General features: G+C 45.3%; 3 protein-coding genes across 6 annotated transcripts; 1 reads left to right on the top strand and 2 right to left on the bottom strand.

Moving 5' to 3' along the window:
* Window positions 1-354: 354 nt before the first annotated feature.
* On the bottom strand, window positions 355-6009 carry cdc20 (cell division cycle 20 homolog). Of its 2 annotated transcripts, none has more exons than XM_088429810.1 (11): window positions 5892-6009; window positions 5545-5748; window positions 4432-4574; window positions 4260-4356; window positions 3681-3806; window positions 3407-3603; window positions 3105-3199; window positions 2798-3032; window positions 1920-2045; window positions 1602-1719; window positions 355-953 (listed from the first exon to the last, which is right to left on the bottom strand). In XM_088429810.1, exons 2-11 carry the CDS (start codon window positions 5726-5728, stop codon window positions 778-780), a joined length of 1497 nt encoding a protein of 498 aa, XP_088285936.1. In that variant the 5' UTR covers window positions 5729-5748; window positions 5892-6009; the 3' UTR covers window positions 355-777. The 2 variants fall into 2 exon arrangements, with proteins under 2 accessions (XP_088285936.1, XP_088285937.1); XM_088429811.1 differs by having other exon boundaries at window positions 5569-5748.
* A 373-nt stretch (window positions 6010-6382) lies between these two features.
* LOC148414229 (uncharacterized) lies at window positions 6383-12253 on the bottom strand. 2 transcript variants are annotated; one of them, XM_088429820.1, is made up of 6 exons: window positions 11933-12253; window positions 9995-10174; window positions 9140-9397; window positions 8616-8717; window positions 7642-7659; window positions 6383-7465 (listed from the first exon to the last, which is right to left on the bottom strand). In XM_088429820.1, the coding sequence occupies exons 1-6, from the start codon at window positions 11955-11957 to the stop codon at window positions 7380-7382; spliced, it is 669 nt and encodes a 222-aa protein (XP_088285946.1). In that variant the 5' UTR covers window positions 11958-12253; the 3' UTR covers window positions 6383-7379. The 2 variants fall into 2 exon arrangements, with proteins under 2 accessions (XP_088285946.1, XP_088285945.1); XM_088429819.1 differs by lacking the exon at window positions 11933-12253 and adding an exon at window positions 11108-11674.
* On the top strand, window positions 12134-18494 carry ppp1r7 (protein phosphatase 1, regulatory (inhibitor) subunit 7). 2 transcript variants are annotated; one of them, XM_088429817.1, is made up of 10 exons: window positions 12134-12260; window positions 13088-13183; window positions 13338-13393; window positions 14069-14134; window positions 14246-14376; window positions 14767-14929; window positions 15002-15118; window positions 15244-15348; window positions 15467-15553; window positions 15947-18494. In XM_088429817.1, the coding sequence occupies exons 1-10, from the start codon at window positions 12221-12223 to the stop codon at window positions 16121-16123; spliced, it is 1038 nt and encodes a 345-aa protein (XP_088285943.1). In that variant the 5' UTR covers window positions 12134-12220; the 3' UTR covers window positions 16124-18494. The 2 variants fall into 2 exon arrangements, with proteins under 2 accessions (XP_088285943.1, XP_088285944.1); XM_088429818.1 differs by lacking the exon at window positions 12134-12260 and adding an exon at window positions 12505-12653.
* Window positions 18495-18552: the final 58 nt, after the last annotated feature.

Raw genomic sequence — 18552 nt, 5'->3', positions numbered from 1 at the left:
ACGGCTGGTTTGCACTCACCGTTTAGCGTAGCGCCATCTTGCAGCTCAAGCGGCAGTCCACGCTACATGCCTTATTCATCCACCGTCCTGACCGCTTGTCACGAGGCTCGCCGCGTTGGACGAGGATTACTTCAATAGCGTGATATAGGAGCCATAAACAGGCGTTTCACTAACATTTAAAAAATATATATATAATTAAAAAATGCCGAACGGGGCCTGTACTCAACTATCAACACGCGTTCCCCTGTTCAAACAAGACCCCGTAGGAACTCAGTCATAGCATAAGTTCCGCCCGCAGGTGAATTATTTTGCAATGATATTGAAGGTACCGTGCCAATGGGAAAAGTACAACAATTTGATTTTAGAAATCTTTTATTTTAGCGAAATTGTTTTGGGGGAGTGTTTAGGGTCAGAAAACTACATTTGAACATGGTTAAAAGTTCTAAAAAGCTAACTTTTCATGTTTCGGGACTCTGTCAGCCATTCATAGAACTTGAAAATAGCGTAGGTAAATAAAAAACATTGAGCTAGTTTATTAATGTACGCAAAACTGCAGAATTTGTCAAACGAAAGAACCATGAATTTTGCAGTGCACAGTATAGCTACGCAGATGGCATTAATCGGACATTTGAGCAAATCCTTGACATGGTGGGAGTTGGAATTATAAAAAATAAAAAGAATTAAAAAATAGGCACATTGGAGGAGGGTTGCACCAAAAACATCGTGAATGGGTGCCCTCGGACCGGAATTTGTGACCACTGCTCTCGTCCAAGCGTATCATCTGATTGAGCGAGTGAGGGCCGAGTGCAGGGAAAGCGGAGTCTTGTCTTTAGTTTTTTTCTTGGGGTCCACTTCGAAGCACTTCCACATGCGAATTGTCTCGTCCGCCGACAGGCTGGCCACCGTGGAAAGATCTGGACTCAGGGCCATGTTGAGGACTCTCTCATCATGTCCTGGGTAGGTAGAATTTGGTTTTTTTTTTTGTTTTAAAACACCACCAAAACCACCGCTCGTGCACGATTTGACATCTGCAAGCCTTTCAATGACTTCATTAAGTGGCTTAGCCTGATTCCCATAATGTAAAGTTTTTGCTATGCATCGTGGGAGTCGTATTTCCATCCAAGAAGCAAATGTTACGGGAATGCAGCAGGGAAGTATTTCATTTCATGCAACACATAACCTAGCTGCGTATTCCTGTCTGCAAACTCCGAAGCATTGAATGGCATTTTTTTTCCCCCCCTCACAAAATGAAAATTCACTGAAATGAGAGCCTTGGAATATATATATGTAGATATACATATGGACGGATAGGGCTGATGGCGCCGAACATTTTGAAACGATGTTTTGACCTTTCAAAGTCAGCCCACATTGGGTGAGGTTAGTGGAAAAAAAATCCCCAATTCATTGAATTGCCATTAATCTGTTCGAACTTAACACATTTTCGACTGCCTTGTCAGAATTTTGCTTGCAGTGCACTAAATAAATAGACCCGGTAGGGTCCGACTCTTTAACGAGTACGAGTTGGGAAGGTTCTACTGTAGCGATGGGCTTTTGCAGCGCCTTCTGTTTGACAGGAATAAAAAATACAAATAAACACTTACCATTGAGCTCTGAGACTTTGGCCATGGACGGGTACTTCCAGATGGCCAAGTTATGGTGCGAGAAACCGTGTGCAGAGATCAGTTCCTTATAGTTGGGAGCAAACGCAAGTGCAGACACCTAAAAGTTGTTTGAATGTCAGAAAAATTGGCTCAAGGAGGGAATCGTGAGAGCACTCATCGTCTTTGCAATGCAGGTATGGAATTATTGATTAAAAAAAAAAAAAAGTCCAAAAAAAAAAAAAGCGCAAAAACTGGGGCGAATGCGGCCAAATCCAAATCAAGATGCAAGGCTTCGTTAAACGGCTGTCAAGTACATGCCTGGGACTGTGTGTCGAGCGAGCTGAGGCAGGAGCCGCTGTTGACGTTCCACACGCGGATGTGACAGTCGGACGTGCCGCCGCCCGAGGCCAGGATGCCGGACTGCCACGGGCACCAAGCCAAAGCCTGCGAGTGCAAATACTCAATTCATCTTGTGAGATCGATGGCGTCCGACCGCAATTTGGTCAACTTCCTATCTTTTTAAAAATCTTTAAGATTGTCTGTCCATGCGCTGCTATTTTGTTTTTGTTTTTTTTTAATAAAGCATGCAGTGGAGAAGTTGCAAATTGGAATTCAAAGTTGTAGTATCAACGGAAACAAAGTTCAAAATTGAGATTCAAAGTTACACAGTACTTGAAAATTATTAGGTCACAAAATGAGAAGGGTGACGAAAGTCGCACTCAAAAGAAGATGTTTGTCAATTTTCCAGGTCATTGAAGGGACTCGCTGATGTTTCAGCGAGGACGCGGGCGGACGATCGAGCTCAGTAGTAAATCGTTCACCCGCGGGAGCAACTATTGTCATGACTAGCGGGTTCGCACGGGGACCCATTTGACAGAAGGGAAGCGTGTTTAGTACGTGCCGTCACTCGACATTATTTTCAATTTCGACGCGGATAAACGGCCCGTCTTTGAGGCCGCCATTCGCGCCGTCGGCGTAGTCTGGAATCAGCCGCGAGCTTCGCCGGGACGAGCGGTCGGCCGACGTCGCGCGGCCCGCCGCTTGAGCCGCGAGATGGCACGGCGAGAGCAAACTAGCCGTTTTACTTCCCGGCGGGTACCGTCAAAAGTCATCTTCAATAAGAACTTAGAGCGCGGCGGCGGAAAGCCTCGAAATCTCATGCTGCAGCCGGCCGCTTTGAAAACCAAGACGCCCACCTTGACGGCCCCCTTGTGCAGAGTGAGCGTGCGCAGCGACCGGTTGGGGTCGCTTCGGCCCTGGGCCGCGCGAGGCCAGACGCACAGCAGGTTGTCGTTGCCGCCGCTGGCTAGGAAGCGGCCGTCCGGCGACCAGCGCAGGCCGCACACCTCCTGAGAGTGGCCTTGCAGCGTGAAGACGTGGTGCTCGGCCACCCTCACGTCGTGGTGGTGAATCTGACCGGATTTGCTGCCGCTGGGCCGGGGGAGAGCGCCGGCTCGTTTTCGGGGCTGCCGTTCCGGCCGGGCGAACGGAAAGTAAAAGTACCTGGACAAGATGTGGTTATTCCAACTCAGGCTGCCGACCCGTGCCGAGTGGCTGTTCATGCTGCGAAGACATTTCTCCTGTTCCACGTCCCACAACTACAAAAATGCGGGCGGGGGGGACAAGTTAACTCGAAATCCAAAAATGTCAGTATCGCGAGCCCCACCGGTTTTCACGGGCGAAAACGAACGTTGCCTTTGCGATCGGGAAAAAGCAAGCTCGGGAATAATTGTCCCATTTCGCAAGCGAGCTCGTCCGCTTCCCGCCGCTTCCGTCGACAGAAATAAAGGAAGAAAAAGAGCCACCTGGACGGCGCAGTCGCTGGTGCCGACCGCGAGGTAGCCGCCCTCCTTGGCCCAGGACAGCGAGCTGATGTAATCCGCCTCATTGTCCATGGTCATGAGGTGAGTGGTTGTTCCTTGAGTGGCGTCCCACAGGAAAACGCTGTCTTTGAGGGCCACCGCCACGACGTTGCGGCCGCTCCAGTCCAGGAGGTTCAAATCTAAGATCGGACCCGCAAGTCAGCGTGCCGTTCCGTCGTTTAGGTTCGCCGCACTAACCGGAAGGGCCGAAACGTACAAAAATCGTCCCGCACGCTCGGGGCGTCCAGGACTTTGTCGGCGGTGGAAGTTACGTGCCGGCTTTTTTTGCTGGACATGGGAGTCACGGTGTGGCTGTAGAGGGACTTCAAGGAGTTGTGTTGGCCTGGAAAAACAAGACGGCACACTTACGCGGGACACTACAAATGTCAAGTCCGACGCGTTAATGAAAGGCGTCGGTTGGCTCGGGCTTCCTTTTTGCCGCCGCGCCCACTGAAACGCCCGCTTTCCTCTTACGGCGTACCTAGCCTCTAGTACTTTCAGAGTGAATTATGGACTACCACATTTCAAGAGGCCGTCCACACTTTTGCCACTTTTTACCGTAAAACTTTCTAACGAATGAAGGAAACGTCGCCGTCCCCTGAAAAAACCTCCCCTCTCCATCGAAACCCAAAGTCAAAAACCTAAAGCTCCCATCAGGCGGGCCCGCATTTACTCTGGCCTGACGCATCGATGAATGTAATACTTCAGCGGTGCTTAGGGTGGGGGAGTGAGATCGCAACGTGGAAAAAAGTTGAATTTCCGTGATTCAAACAAAGAAGCAGAACGCCGGCCTCACCGTCTGGATTAATTGTTGGCCTCCCGCTGAACTGCAAAATACGGGCATCTTCTAGGTTGCATCCATTCAGTGCTACGGACCACATCTTTTGCTGTTCCTGATGAAGACAAGGGTAGCCCAAATCATTGAAGTCCAACTTACAGCTCCGTGCAGTGGGTTCAAAACGACTTGCCAATGAAAGCGCCGAAGCGCCTTCTTCCTTCGGTCGGGTCTGCTTTGAGAGCAGGAAACTGGCCACTTCCATTTGTTTTTCGTTACGGATGGGAATGAAGCGGTCATCTGCCACCGTTTTTGAAGGGGTGACTTTTCGTCTGCCTGAAAGAAAAAAAAAAACAGTGCTAAATATATATACGTTTTATGAGGTATCACTACTATAGTTTAAACCAGGCACTGATTAATAATGCATTTGTATGAATTACGGGGAGAAAAGAAAAAAAAAAAAAAGGATCCACCCCTTTTTAATTCATTTAAGGGCCGGCCATTTTCTCCTGTCAACTGAAACGGAACGTACAGGCTGAGCTTGCGAACGTCACACGATCCAAACTTAGAAGACCCACGTGTTGCTACTTTGTCGATTGACACGTAGGCCTGAAAAGTAACCTTTGTGAACAAATGAGGAATTACTGTAATTGTTCTGCCTCTACATTGTTGGCATGGGTTAACAACCATGAAGCCACAGTTGTTTTGATTCTTTTGGGCTAGGGTGCACTTTTAAATAAACTTGTAATATTTTTTTTTTACTTTTGGAAGTCCGGTTTAAAATGGAACGACTGTCCCCATATATGAGGTTTCCAGGTTAGAAATCGCACACAGTTTGTAACCTGCCAGTTTTGCAGAGCGAAACGCTCAGTTAGAAACTATACTTACCATCTATCATGGGGTTGTATTCTTTGAAAACACTTTGTTAACCTATTGACCTATTGCTTCATTAAACCGGACTCAAAGCGTACCTCAGGAAAGGCAGAGAGCAGATTTGTTTTTTCTCTTGGGATAGTGGCCCTCGAGGACAGCGTTTTAACACCCCCGACATAGAATTTGCTGCTCATTTTTTTTGCTTTACTTAGCCGATAAAAGCATTGAAGCGGCGCCAAAGATATTGTTGAATATTCTACCCTCCCGGTGCTCCTAGGTTAGCGTCGCTTTACTAGCTTAACAAAAGCACACACGGGCGATGCACCATTCTGAATTTGGTGTCATAAATGACGTTACTTTATGCGTACTGTTAATCGCTAATCATTTGAGAAGTATGAAAAGGCCGCACCTCTCCGGCTAACCGTCGCCTTACCTGGCGTCTTAGCCGGGGTCTTACCCGGCGTCTTGACGTTGGCGTACTTCGCCGGGGACACGCCGCCGGAGGAAGCGTTGGACGAGCTGGCTTTCCTCTGCCAGCGGGCGATAGGAGCGTTGGTGATGGGCACGTCCAGCTGCAGAGTGTTGCTGATATCGTTTTCGAGGCCAAAGTGCGCCATGGTAAAAGCTCCCGCTGTACCTGTACGCGAAGGCAGGCAGGCAATTGCACCAAAACGCAGACCCTCAAAGCTGTCGATTGAAGGCTAACCGACCGGAAACATCGGAAAACTGTCAAAACTACTCATTTACGAAGCCTCGCGCCGAAACATAAGTCATACTCACGCTGCAACGTGACGTGAAACTCGCTGGAAAATGTTCCAAGTCTCTCCGTCGTTCAATATTTTTTGAAAAAACGGCACGGTATTTAAATCCTGCAGAAAGCGACGCGATTGGTTGAACGCCCGAACGGGGTTGGTGATTGGTGAATCTGAACGCCGACTGCTGGTTTAAAATTGAGGAGTCTTTCATGGACATATCGCCATCTATCGCACGGGAGGTTGTATCGACACGTACGATCGATACTATTTTTAAAATTTGGTAGGTACATGTAAAAACGTGTATGCCTATAATTATTACAAAAAAAAAACATTTTTACGTGTTTACTTTGAAAATGTTTATTGTATTTAATAAGGTAAAATTACTATTAAAATAATGAACCCAATAAACAAGTTGTCAAGCGAGATCGTAAGCTTGCAAGAGATAAATCAGCTGAACACATTGAACTGCCAAATGGCTTAGAACAAAATATAAATAATAAATCATCACAAGGGTAATACTTACGTAAAAGCAGTTTAATGAATGCGGCACAAAAAACATCAAGTTAAAATGTATTGGTCCAAAATAAACATCAATTGTTTATTCCATTAGAAAAGATGAATAGTAACCCGAGTTGCACGTATTCCATTCTAATTCCAAATCAGCATGCAATAAAATTGCCTCGATTAGATGCATGTTAACTCAAATGACAATATTAGCATATACTTATTGTTGTTAAATCAGATATACACGTATCTTGTGTTACATCATGACTCGTAGTCCAGTTATTCTATCTCTTTTTATGCAGCATGGCTGTATTTGGTGTTTCAGTGTTCTTAGGAGAACTGGTATCAAAATATTGTTTAACAAAACCGTTTTTCACTTCTTAGCTAGCGGTTAAACATTTGTGCTCATTATGTCTTATCAGTGTTAAGTCTAACATGGGCGTGACAAAGTGCAAGCGTAGTTAAGTAGTCTTTTTTTGCTAACTGCTGCATCGTACTAGACAGCGTGCCTACGGAACCGGGCTGATGTGGGCTGGCGTGGCCACTTAGACCGGCCTGGACCGCTTCGTAGCCGGCCAGGGGCGCACGCGCAGAAGACAAAGCGCGAAAGCGAGGTCAAGCGGTTTTTCAACGGTAGTATTCGAAAACCCTCACACGGTCAGGTGCTTGGGGCCGGCGCGGCCGCTTCAGCGCGTCTTCTCATCGCAGCGCAGAAAACCCCACGTTGACCCGATGGGGTCGTTTCCACCCCGCGCAATGTCGCCGTTACAAAAATTCCAGACATAAAACGTACGCTCGATAAAGTAGCATTGAGTTTGGTGGTATCGTTCAAATACGTCTGTGACGTGCCAAAATGAGTCCGCTCTACCGTAATGTGAGCCTATCTGGCAAATGATCATTTTGATATGGTCGTTTGGTTGATCTGCTCTACTAATATTGGTTCAGTAAAATGTCGCACAAACAAGCACTTGAGCTGCGACATTACAGTACTTTTATATCTTAGCTTCAGTCATAACGTTTGATAACCGCTGCCCCTTTTCTCTGGGTGGAAATCTGCCATGTCCTTGGGGTAGTGTATGATAGAACCAAGAACACCTACAAGAGAAAACAGAATGCAAACAAGGTTGATCCCGTTAAACAAGTGAGTTTAAAATGACAAAAGGCTGGTGGAAAAACAAGTTCATGTGTGCAGAGTGCACTAAATGTTCAACACTAATCTTCCATCCGGTGCTGGTCAGGGAGAATCATTAAATCGATCTTGTTTTTCTTACCTCCGGGGTGCTGCGGCCCTACGAAGAAAGAAAGAAAGAAAGAAAGAAAGAAAGAAAGAAAGAAAGAAAGAAAGAAAGAAAGAAAAAAAAGAACACATGACCACGCTTTAAATCCCCCGGCAAGTGTGAGGACAGGACATACCAATGCTCATGAGACATTCGATGACAAAAGAATGAAACGGTACGCTGAGAGCTACTCTGACACAGCTTTTCAGTGTTTCAAACAGAATTAGAGACCTCCAAGATTTATTGGGTCGCTGCACAAATTCTACACGGCAAAAGAACTCAGGCCGCAAAGTCAAACATGTTCTGGCCGAAATAGGTGAAAACCATAACCCTAACCCGAGCATATACAGTAAAGATACCGCCTTTGGTTTTTGTTTTGTTTTGTTTTTTTCTAGTGTTTTACCCCTCCTGCATACTTGAAATAAAAAATATAGACGTTCAAACGCACTTTCAGCTGTGAAAACCTTTCAAACCACATGGAAAACGCATTTGAATGCACGCACAAAAAAGCAAGCGTACAGTGTGCAGGAAAGACATATTATAATAGTGTCTTTAGGGGGCAGAAATTGCTGGCATGTGACATTGGCAAGTACTGTATGAAGTTGAGTGTTGGTCAGTGTGCTCCTTGTGTTGCTGTTTTACTGTTTGATAGAAGCGCACCGATCTATTCAATCGCGATCTGACAACGGATAGAAAAAAAGCATGTTTTCATTTACGAGCGGGGCCATTTTAAAATAAACTCATCGAACCAAAGGCTGCTCCCATGCACTAATAGACCAAACTAGGATGTGAGCGTTATGTCCCGGGCGGTGTTTGTTGTGTTTCGCTTGGTGTCGGGGTTTTCCGCTCTGGGTTTTTGTCGGCTTTGGATCCCGGTTTCCTTCGCGTTGCCGAAATCCCCGCATCCACACCGTCCTCTCGCATACGACGACAAGAAAGTATGTATGTAATGTCGACAACTCACTCACCCTGTCGTCGTTTGGAGAGGAAGAGGCTGAGGGCCATGACTCCAGTAAAAACCGATAGACCCAAGACCGGGATTAGAAAATAAGGCACGGGGGTCCCTGGAACTGAAAAACATTACAAGAGAATGTCATCAAAATATGTTGTGTGACAAATGTCGCTCCATAGTCAAGAGTAGGTGGTCCAGTATTTAAAAAAAAGAAAATGCTTGGTTGTCAAGAGGAAGTCAGTGAGAACGCTATATTTAGATTTTAAAAAAAGCTAAACAATTTATAGCTAGCATCAAAGAAAGGCGGTTGCCCACATGTTGTTTTTTTTGGTCGGTAAATGTATTAATAAATAAAGACGGTGTTTCCCTTTGTTAGCGATTTTGTATGATGATTCTTTACACGTCGATAGATTGAAGAGGAAATCGTTTTTGATTGAATGGGATCATTTTGACCGGAAGATCGTCCCGGCGAGCCCAAGATCGGAATGGTGAGACAGATTCCCACCCCTAATAAATGAGCACGTAATAAATGTACTGCACCCGAGCGCTCCTCGGAAAGCTCCAGTTTTTCCATGAGGTTGACGCACGCGTCCTGAAGGGTAATCCCCTCCCTCGCGGAGGTCCCCAATGCCTGCAGCCATGACGCTTTGAGGGGCGTGGCTCGCGGCGTGTGAGCTATCCAAGCCCCGCTGCGGTCCAGGGACAGGTAGAGCGAGCCGTCGTAGAACACCCGATCGGTCCAGCGGAGCTCCGAGCCCTCCAATATGCAGTTGCGGGAATGTAGGAGCGTGCGGTTTCCTGCCGACAGAGACATCGATCGACTCATCGGTTTTCTGGAGCGGTTAGGTCACTCGTGTCCCGGGGACTATGCCGGGTGACTTTGGGTGAAACGTGTGCTACGTCGTGAGACTGGTCACGAGTCGCCCGCGGGAAGAAATTGACAATAAACTTGACTTTGACTTTGAACCCTGTAGACAAGCGACAGTCGCATCTATAGACGTTTTCTTTTTCCATTAACCTTACATTCATGTCTTTGGAATGTGGACCGAGCCCGAGTGCCCGGAGAAACTTCACTCAGGTGGGCGTGAGCCGAGGTTTGGACCGGGGTCCTCTTAAGCGGATGCCCGATCCGCTAGCGCCGCGGATCTCAAATGGGGGTATCAGTACCACTGGGGTAGGAGTACTTCACAGGGAACGTGAGAGGTTCTGCGGGTATCGGCAAATCTCGTTTGAATGCTTTTCGATGAAATGAAAGCGGTCATAAGGCGCCCCCCCCCCATATGAAAATGAGGGGGAAAAACGACTTGTGCTCGGAGAAATACGGTACGTGATTGAAAAACGCTTGCGAAACACCCTGGTGTCTAGACTTCCAAGGAATCGGATGCGACGTCTCACCCGATACCGCCGTCCGGTTGGCAAGGAGCCTCAGGAGGATGGAATCAGCCGACATCCTCTGAATGATTCCGTTGACTTCCTGGGTGGCGCCGATATAGGGGAGCCCGTTGAGGAGGACCCGCTCCGAGACGGGGTGTGTCCCGGATGACGTCCACTGCTGCAGCTGAACTACTGACGTAACTGAACAAATGCGGAAAGAGAAAGCTGAATATGCGGGAAGGTGACCTTAGGTCAAGTAAGTTCAACTGTAACTTTAAGAAGGCCGTTTAAAAGTTCGGAATACAGGTTCTATCCTTTTTCTATAGCACTTGTCTTCATTACGGCTGCTCAGTCCCAGGGCACATACATGTGGGCAAACCGTGAAGACGCATTTGCACTTATGGGCAATTTCAAGTCTTTGGTGAAAGGCAGCGGCGCAGCCAAATCTCACACCAAGCATTTCAATTCTGTGGCAGTGCACTGTAACCCGTACACTGCGGCCCTACGTCCGCTTTTGAGGTGTCACATACAATACTCTACATGATCCTAGATTATATCATGATATGTTGATAGATTATATTTTTATGAACCACAACACCATGTCATGTTTCTTAAGGACCAACTGCATTCTCCATAAAATGTTCAATCCAATCTTATTTGTCTACCGCTTAGAAACTACATAACATTGAAGCATTCAGCAATCATTTGGCAATTTATGAGTCAGTTGGCTAAACGGAGATAAAGGGCGAGAATATTTTTGACCGTGTACTTTTCAGTTTTGTTTTTTAATGAACAAAGTTAACTTTTGCATCCAATTCGTTCCGCTCCGGTGATGATTTCTTCACAAATATCTAATTTTATGACAATTTTATTTGCGCTTGAAACTTGGAATGTAACACACGAGAATTGTTATCGTCGATAAAGCTTTTTTTTCGACTCGGGTAATTGTGTCAGCGTATTCTAATGTTGCGGCAATATTTGCAAGGAAGACATATGTTATTTATCCTTAAATGCAAGGGATTTGACTGCACTGCGATCGCCTGACACAACATCTCTTTCCAACATCACGAGGCTTTTCCTCCGAATCAAAAACCTATACATACAGGATGTGTCAAAGGGAAGCGTGTTTCTTACCCACTGGAACCGGTATAGCCAGTGATGAACGAGCCAGGATCCCAAGCAGTAGAATTGCACCAAAATGCATAGCTACGAATCCCAAAACGCTAAAAAACGACTATACACTTGCATTCGGCGCTTTAGGTGATGCTGGAAGCCCTTTACACTCCGCAAAAGTTGCTTAGTAAAGTAGGTAATGCCCTTTAACTGCAATGAACGGCGTCATCCTTCTGCTCCGCCTATCAAGGACGGTTTCAATTTTTCAAAGTTTTGGTAAACACAACTTCCCCATTCTCGCTCCGATTGGCTGAAAACGCATATACGCACGATGGTTTCCGCCCATTCTGCTGGTCATTTGATGTTTTTTTTTCGCTTCAGGCCGCAACAAATTATGATTGTTCTAATAAGTCTATGATGTAGGCAAAGACACGTCTGAAAACAGCCATGGGATTTGTAACATCCCTTTTCCTGCCTCTGAATGTTGTTAGTTGTTTTGTTTATGCGTTTCGGCGTTGTGTCGTTGCTTGTATGACGCACGTCGAGTTGCCTTGTGCATGAAATACGTGGTACAAAATTGTATATATATATATATATATATATATATATATATATATATATATATATAAGGTGCTCTGTCTTGCATATTTTCGATTACCTTTTTTTAAATCACGCGCTGTCCTTTTGCTGTCTTTATACATTATTTATGCGTTATATACCATCGGTTCTATTCAGGCGAAAATACATTTTAAAACATGCAGGTTTGCGGCCCTCGAGAATTGGAGTTTGAGACCTATGCGCCTAGAATGACTGAAGATGTGATACTTCTCCATTTTTGTTACGTACGGTAGGAACTGCTTTCTTGTGCCATGTAACCACAAAAACAAAATAAACTCAATAGAAATCCTCAGTGAAACTCTGATAAAAAAAAAAAAAAATCAAAACGAAAAAAAACCAAGTTTGACAATTTTGGAGGGTTAAAAAACTGCGCATCTGAGGGGGCCGAACAGCGAGTATGCGGAAGTCCACTAGAGTACTTTGCGCCTGACTGGCGCAACCTTGTGGCGCACCGTCGTACGTGCATCCCTTCCTTCCGATTGGCCGATCCCGTTGCCAGGACTGTTTACATGAAACATGGCTTCCCTATCCGTCGCAGACCCGCAAGAAATGGAAGGTGAGTAAATAATGGCGAAACGCCGTCGCCCCGTTTCGACCGGCAGCCGGGACGAATATCGTTTATGACGACGAGCGACTGTTCAACCCCACGAGTGTAATCGAAGGGTCGTTTGCGTGTGTATAACAGTTGTCCAGCCCACGTTTGCTAGCTAGCGTGCTAACAACAAGGCTCGCTGGCTGACGTCGTCGGCTTACGCCGGACCCGCACCACGTTGTCCCCGATAATTCATGTCCAATTCCGGCGCGACAAGTCGGTGCGTATCGGGGAGATAATAGCGTGCCTGACGCCCTTCTTTGAATTGAGTATGCACGGCGATTTGCCGACGCGAGCGGCGGGCTGAAAAACAGACTTGCTGCAGAATGACGGACGCACGCCCACACTAACGAATCGGTACAGATTGGTGTCAAGTCATTTGGAACGGCTTTCCTTTGCATCGTGTCGCCGCTATGGGTCAAAGATTGCGGCTAGAAGAAAAAGTTAGCGAAAGGAGAAAGAGTGGTCGGATAGTAAAAGAAAGGATGACGGGGAAGATGGCGACAAGGAGGGTTTGAAAGGAAGGATGAAAACTATTGTCCTGACAGGAAGGAGAGAAAGAATGCAGAAGGAAAGATGGCTTGGATGTGTGAAAAGAAGATTGCGTGGAAGTACTGCCCCCCCCCCCGAGTTGAATAAAAACGGGTGTACTTTGTTGCTTCATGTTCCGCAAAGGCAGTATTTATCGGGATACCGTATCAAAGGGGAACCGCGGTTGAATTGCACATTGTGTTAAAGATGCCCAATGGCTAAATTAAGACGGCAATCTATTTTGTGCGCGTGGCTTGTAGTGGATCGGAGGGGAGAGTCGGAGGAGTCTGGCGACGACGAGACCAGGAGGAAGAGCATCAATGGCGACATGGATCCAAATCGGCCTCCCTCCTCGAGTACGTCGTATCGACGCGTTCGCCCGTACGGGGCCGGCAAAGGCCATGATTGTTCCGGGTTCTGTCACCCGGAAACGAATAGACGTTAAAGCGGGGGTCAGCTCTCGCTTTGCGTTGATGAACGTTTTCTTTGCTATGATTCTACTCCCTCTAGGTAAAGAAGAGTCTCCCGTTGACATGGACACTATTACCTTGGACCCGGAAGAGGAGGTAAGGAAGGGAAAGCTGTTTGGACAATTTGAAGACGATGACCCCATTTGGACATATTTAGCAAGGGAGATCGAATAGATCCAAGCCGAATGTTTGGTTTTTTTCCTCAACAATATTGTCTATGCAGCTCCACTAGTCTCAACGCAGCCGTCTGAAGATGGCTTATACGGAATATGAAATCGGCAGTAAAGTCCATCTGTTTTTATGGATCTCAATGGGTGACCATTTTTTCAGTGGCCGCCACCTGAAATCGACATCGGTTCCTCAGGACTCGGATAAATAATAAACAAACAATAGTAACGCCAGATAACGCAGGTTTTCCGAATTAGATGACGCGTACAAGCTGCGTCCTGATCGGTTGTTACCTGAGATCTGAGTAGAATCGCCCTCTTCTGAGACGCATTAGAAAAATCGATTTTGCTTCCTAATGCACACTCTACCGATACAAAATGTTGACCGGAATAGCGTTTTCGGAGTAGTGAGGCTACATAGAAGATATCAAAAATGGCCTGACTTCCCCTTTAAACAAAATCGTTCTGGGATTGCCCGTCCACTTTTTTTGTGTTTAAAAAAAATAAATAAAAAATCAACAACAAAAAATCCCCACTCTCCCCGTTTAGTAGAGATTTGTACTTCTCTAGCCCTGTATGAAAAGTCCCGACTTGAATTTTACAGGATGTTGACCTTGTTCACTGCCGTATTGGAAAAATGGAAGGACTCGAAGTGCTACAAAAAGCAAAAGTAAGTGTACCATTTCTTCAGCAAGTGTTGCGGATCACCGACAAAAATATGTATCACCAAATTGTGAGTTTTTATTTGGGAAAAAATGCAAACTTTTCTTTCTCCACACAGACCCTTTCCTTACGACAGAATCTGATTAAAAAAATTGAAAATCTCGACAGTTTGAGCTCACTGCGAGAGCTCGATTTGTATGACAATCAAATCCGAAAATTGGAGAACCTGAACAAGCTCACGCAGTTGGAGTAAGTTGCCAGTTTGGCCCTTTTTTTTTTTTTTTTTTTAACGCCCATTTCTTCTTTGGTTTTTGTTTTTGTTTTTTTTTTCAAGCGGGCTAATTCCTTGTCTTGATGTAGAAGTTCTACTTTTACGCCATCTGTGGTCCTGCAGCTTACTTGGTTGTGACCGTTTTCTTTGTGTGTTATCTGGCTTTATTTTATTGGTCCTATGGGGCCACGCCACACAGCAGAAGCAACAAAACGTTTTTGAATTTCAACTCAGTGTTAATACACTTTTGATTATGATGGTATTTTTCTGATTTGTATTTTTTGCCGTTTGGTGGCATTGTACCCGATAAATGTTTTTGTTTTTTTTTTCTTCCAAATCCTTGGTGTGTTTTTTAATCTCTTCTGCAGGCAGCTGGATGTATCCTTCAACATTCTGAGGAAAATTGAAGGTCTCGAGCAGTTGACTGGACTGAAGAAACTTTTTCTGCTTCACAACAAAATCGGCAACATTGCCAACCTGGGCCACTTCCCCCACCTGGAAATGCTGGAGCTGGGCTCCAATCGCATCCGAGTACGTTTGCCGTCACGCTTACGAATCGTCCCATCGAGTCACCCTCTTTTTTTTTTTTTTTTTTTTTGATAGGTCATCGAAAACCTGGATACGCTCACGTCTTTGCAAAGCTTATTCCTCGGCACCAATAAAATCACCAAGCTGCAAAATATGGACAGTTTACACAGCCTGACCGTGTTAAGTATTCAGGTATCATTCAGGAAATCAAAGTCAACTTAATCCAGCATTTCAGCTAAAGCTAGTTATGGGCGCCGCAGCCAACAATTGGACTCAAGCGAGACCTTCGCTTCTCATTTCTTTGTGTGTGCATTCAGAGCAATCGGATTACTAAAATGGAGGGTTTGCAGAACCTAGTCAGCCTACGGGAGCTCTATCTGAGCCACAACGGCATCGAGGTCATTGAGGGCTTGGAAAACAATGTGAGTCAAACAAGAACCTGTCCGTTGTTGTTTCCGCTGCCCGAAAAGGCTCAGAAGCAACAATAGCTGCCGCAAAGCCTTTTCTGTATTAACCTCGCATGACTCTGTCACCCATCAGAAAAAGCTGACCACTCTGGACATCGCAGCCAACAGAGTGAAGAAGATTGAGAACGTCAGCCATTTAACAGAGCTGCAGGAGTTCTGGGTAAGACTCGAGTGCTCCGTCTTTTCTCTCTGGTAGTGTTTACCGGATAAAAAACATGGACCGCTACTATGTTTAGTCGCGTAGCATACCTAACTTTCACTCGTGACAACAACCGAGCCTGAGCTGAACTTTTTTTTTTTTTTTTTTTTTAATGAACTAAAATAATCATCTAAATAAAATCCAAAACTCTTAAAACCCTGAAGTAAAAACATTGTATAAAAAAAAAGAATAATCTAAAAGTCCTATAACTCCGATCCCTGTCAATCTACCGCACGCGTGCCTCGTGATTGGCTGGTGACCAGTCCAGGGCTGGCCCCGCCTCTTATACCAAGGCAGCTTCCACTGTATACAAATGTCCTAAACGCACACCGCGACCCCCCCCCCCCCTCTCAGATGAACGACAACCAAATCGACAATTGGTCGGATCTGGACGAGCTGAAGAACGCCAAATCCCTGGAGACGGTCTACCTGGAGAGAAACCCGCTGCAGAAGGACCCGCAGTACCGGCGGAAGATCATGCTGGCGCTTCCCAGCGTGCGCCAGATCGACGCCACCTTCATCCGCTTTTAAATATGCAGTACGGCGCACGCCGTCCACTTCAGTGTTTCCCCTCCCCTCCCCTCGCCCCCACCCCACCACTTTGTCCAGACACGTACGCGCTGGTCTGCAACACCGTTCACGTTGTGGAAACTTATTTATTTGATGACAATTAAAATGAACTGTGACGCGGCATCAAATCTATCGCTTTTATGCGAGCGATGGCATATTTGTCACATTTTGGGAGCGTTCAAAGGAAAGCGGGATCACTCGGCAAATGACAATACGATGCTACCTTGACTTGAGCCGGCTTCGGCTTTGTCACTTAGGCCCGGGATACACGTGAAGACAATCGGGCTGGAGTTGGGATTTGACTGAGACGCCGAGCGGAACGTAGCCTATCCAATCACTGCCCTGGCGGGCGGACAAGGGAGAGGCAGTAAACAAAACGGTGTACGTGCAGATGTCGCTTTTTTTTTTTTTTTTTGCAGATAGCAAGAAATGTTTTCCCAAACCGGTCAAACGGACTCGAGAGTAACTTTCCCCTCAGACGTGAAGCTTTTTGGACCTGAATAATTAAGATGTTTAATATTGTCGGGCCTGACCCTGACATCAAACCTTATTATCGGGCGCACGTCAGACCAACGGGCGACAAATTGGGAAGAGGAAAATCGGGACGAAGCCACAGCTTGATTGTCTTTGTGTGCTCGGAGACCAAATTTTAGTTACTGTTGGTCACAACAATTTCTCACTCTCACTGATTTGCGCTTCGATTGGCCCTCGCGAATACTATACCCCTTGCAGTTATTTGCGTTTCAAATTTGTTTTGACGCAACTCTTAACCCGTTGGTCGAGAGCCCGTGAAAATGTGATCTTTGACGTCTACGGCCGTCGTTAGCGGTGAACGAGTTCAAGGTTCTTGGCGAAATAGCAGATGAAGTCTTATTTACTGCAAGTAATGCATTTTTATTCTTCAGTATATGCCGGTCATGTATTGTCGTATAATTAACCGATGAATGAAAATAGATCTTTGATGTCTAAAGCTATCAGCGAATGAGTTGATGATGATTCTTTTCACGGACGAACATTGATTTGACATGGGAGTAACTTGAGCAAATTCAAATCGGAAGTCGAGGTAGCACTGTACTGCAATTCTGGCCAAAAGTAGGCATGATAGCTATAATAATGTTGTTTGCTTTTTTTTTTTTATCTTCTCAAGTGGTTTGCCATTTTTGGTACCTTGACTCTTTCAGTGCCAAGTGTGGCCGGAAAAGGAAACCTCTAGAGTGCCAGTATATTTAGCTTTTTCACTCATCTTTCCAGGCTGACAAAATATTGTGCGCAGTGTCTATGTAAACATGAATGGTATCACATGAAAGAATGATTTCCATTCCTCGCTTAGAATTCCAAGCATGAGATATCGGTGTTGGATGTAAGGCGTCACTGCTATCCAATGTTCACAGTTATCACTACAGTGGCTTAATATTGGAGAAGACAGCTTTGGTCAGCCACCCTCCATAAAAGGAAGTACAGTATTTATTCCTTTTATTACAATTTGAGAGAATTTTCATCCATGGCACTGAAAGTTCCAAAAAGTTCATGTTCATTTAATGTATACCTAATCTTTGCCCTTTCTGTCTGTCCCGCTGTACAGCTTGTTGAAAGCACTCCAAAACTAGATCTTAAACATTTAAATCTGAAGATGCATCTTTACAAACTTAATTGCTAATGTCCCGTGTGTGTGTCTTTTCACATCATTTACAACAAAAGGCGCAGAATGTCCCTCAAGCTTGTCTTTCATTTTATGACCGAGTAACACCTCTGTCATAAATGAAAGCTTACTAGAATGTAACATCTGAATCGTATCTAGTATGGTATTTTTTTTAATTTTTTTTTAAATACCGCTCACAGCTTTGGTTCTTTTTCCTCAGTCAAATTAGTTTGCAATGTTTCACGATGGTTTGAGGTTATTCCGATTGACCTCAAGCTCTGAGACCGGATGAAGAGTTTCTAGATGCTGCAGTGACACATTCTGTATTTATTGACAGTTGCATTTCAACTACTAAGAGAAAGCGGAGTGGCTTTTTATGTGGCGGTCTCTTGTAAATAACTGGGAGCACTTGATTTCATCCACGTATGCATTGAAAAGATTGTGCTCTTTTGACATTTCATTTTTTTAGTCGAGTTAAAAAGTAATACACCTTTTCAAATTTGGTTTTAAGGGAATTACAGTAACAAATGATGTGTTTTGCCGGTGAACTGAAGTGGTTCAAATCAAGTGATCTTAAATTGTCACTGAAAGAGTAATCCGATATACTATTTGTTGTTTAAATAATCACAGGGTTGTGGACTCGGAATGGAATGTATTATGCAAACAACAATAAATGTATAGCCCTACTACTCACTAAGGTTTTGTTTTTTTTTCAATTTGTGACTTTGGGCAATGGTGGAAAGTGGTTTGT

The sequence above is a fragment of the Hippichthys cyanospilos genome, chromosome 12, assembly GCF_059441005.1.
Source record: "Hippichthys cyanospilos isolate Australia breed blue-spotted pipefish chromosome 12, RoL_Hcya_1.0, whole genome shotgun sequence".
Classification (NCBI taxonomy): Eukaryota; Metazoa; Chordata; class Actinopteri; order Syngnathiformes; family Syngnathidae; genus Hippichthys; species Hippichthys cyanospilos.
Note: the sequence above shows the minus strand (reverse complement) of the source record. Positions and strands in the feature narration are given on the sequence as shown.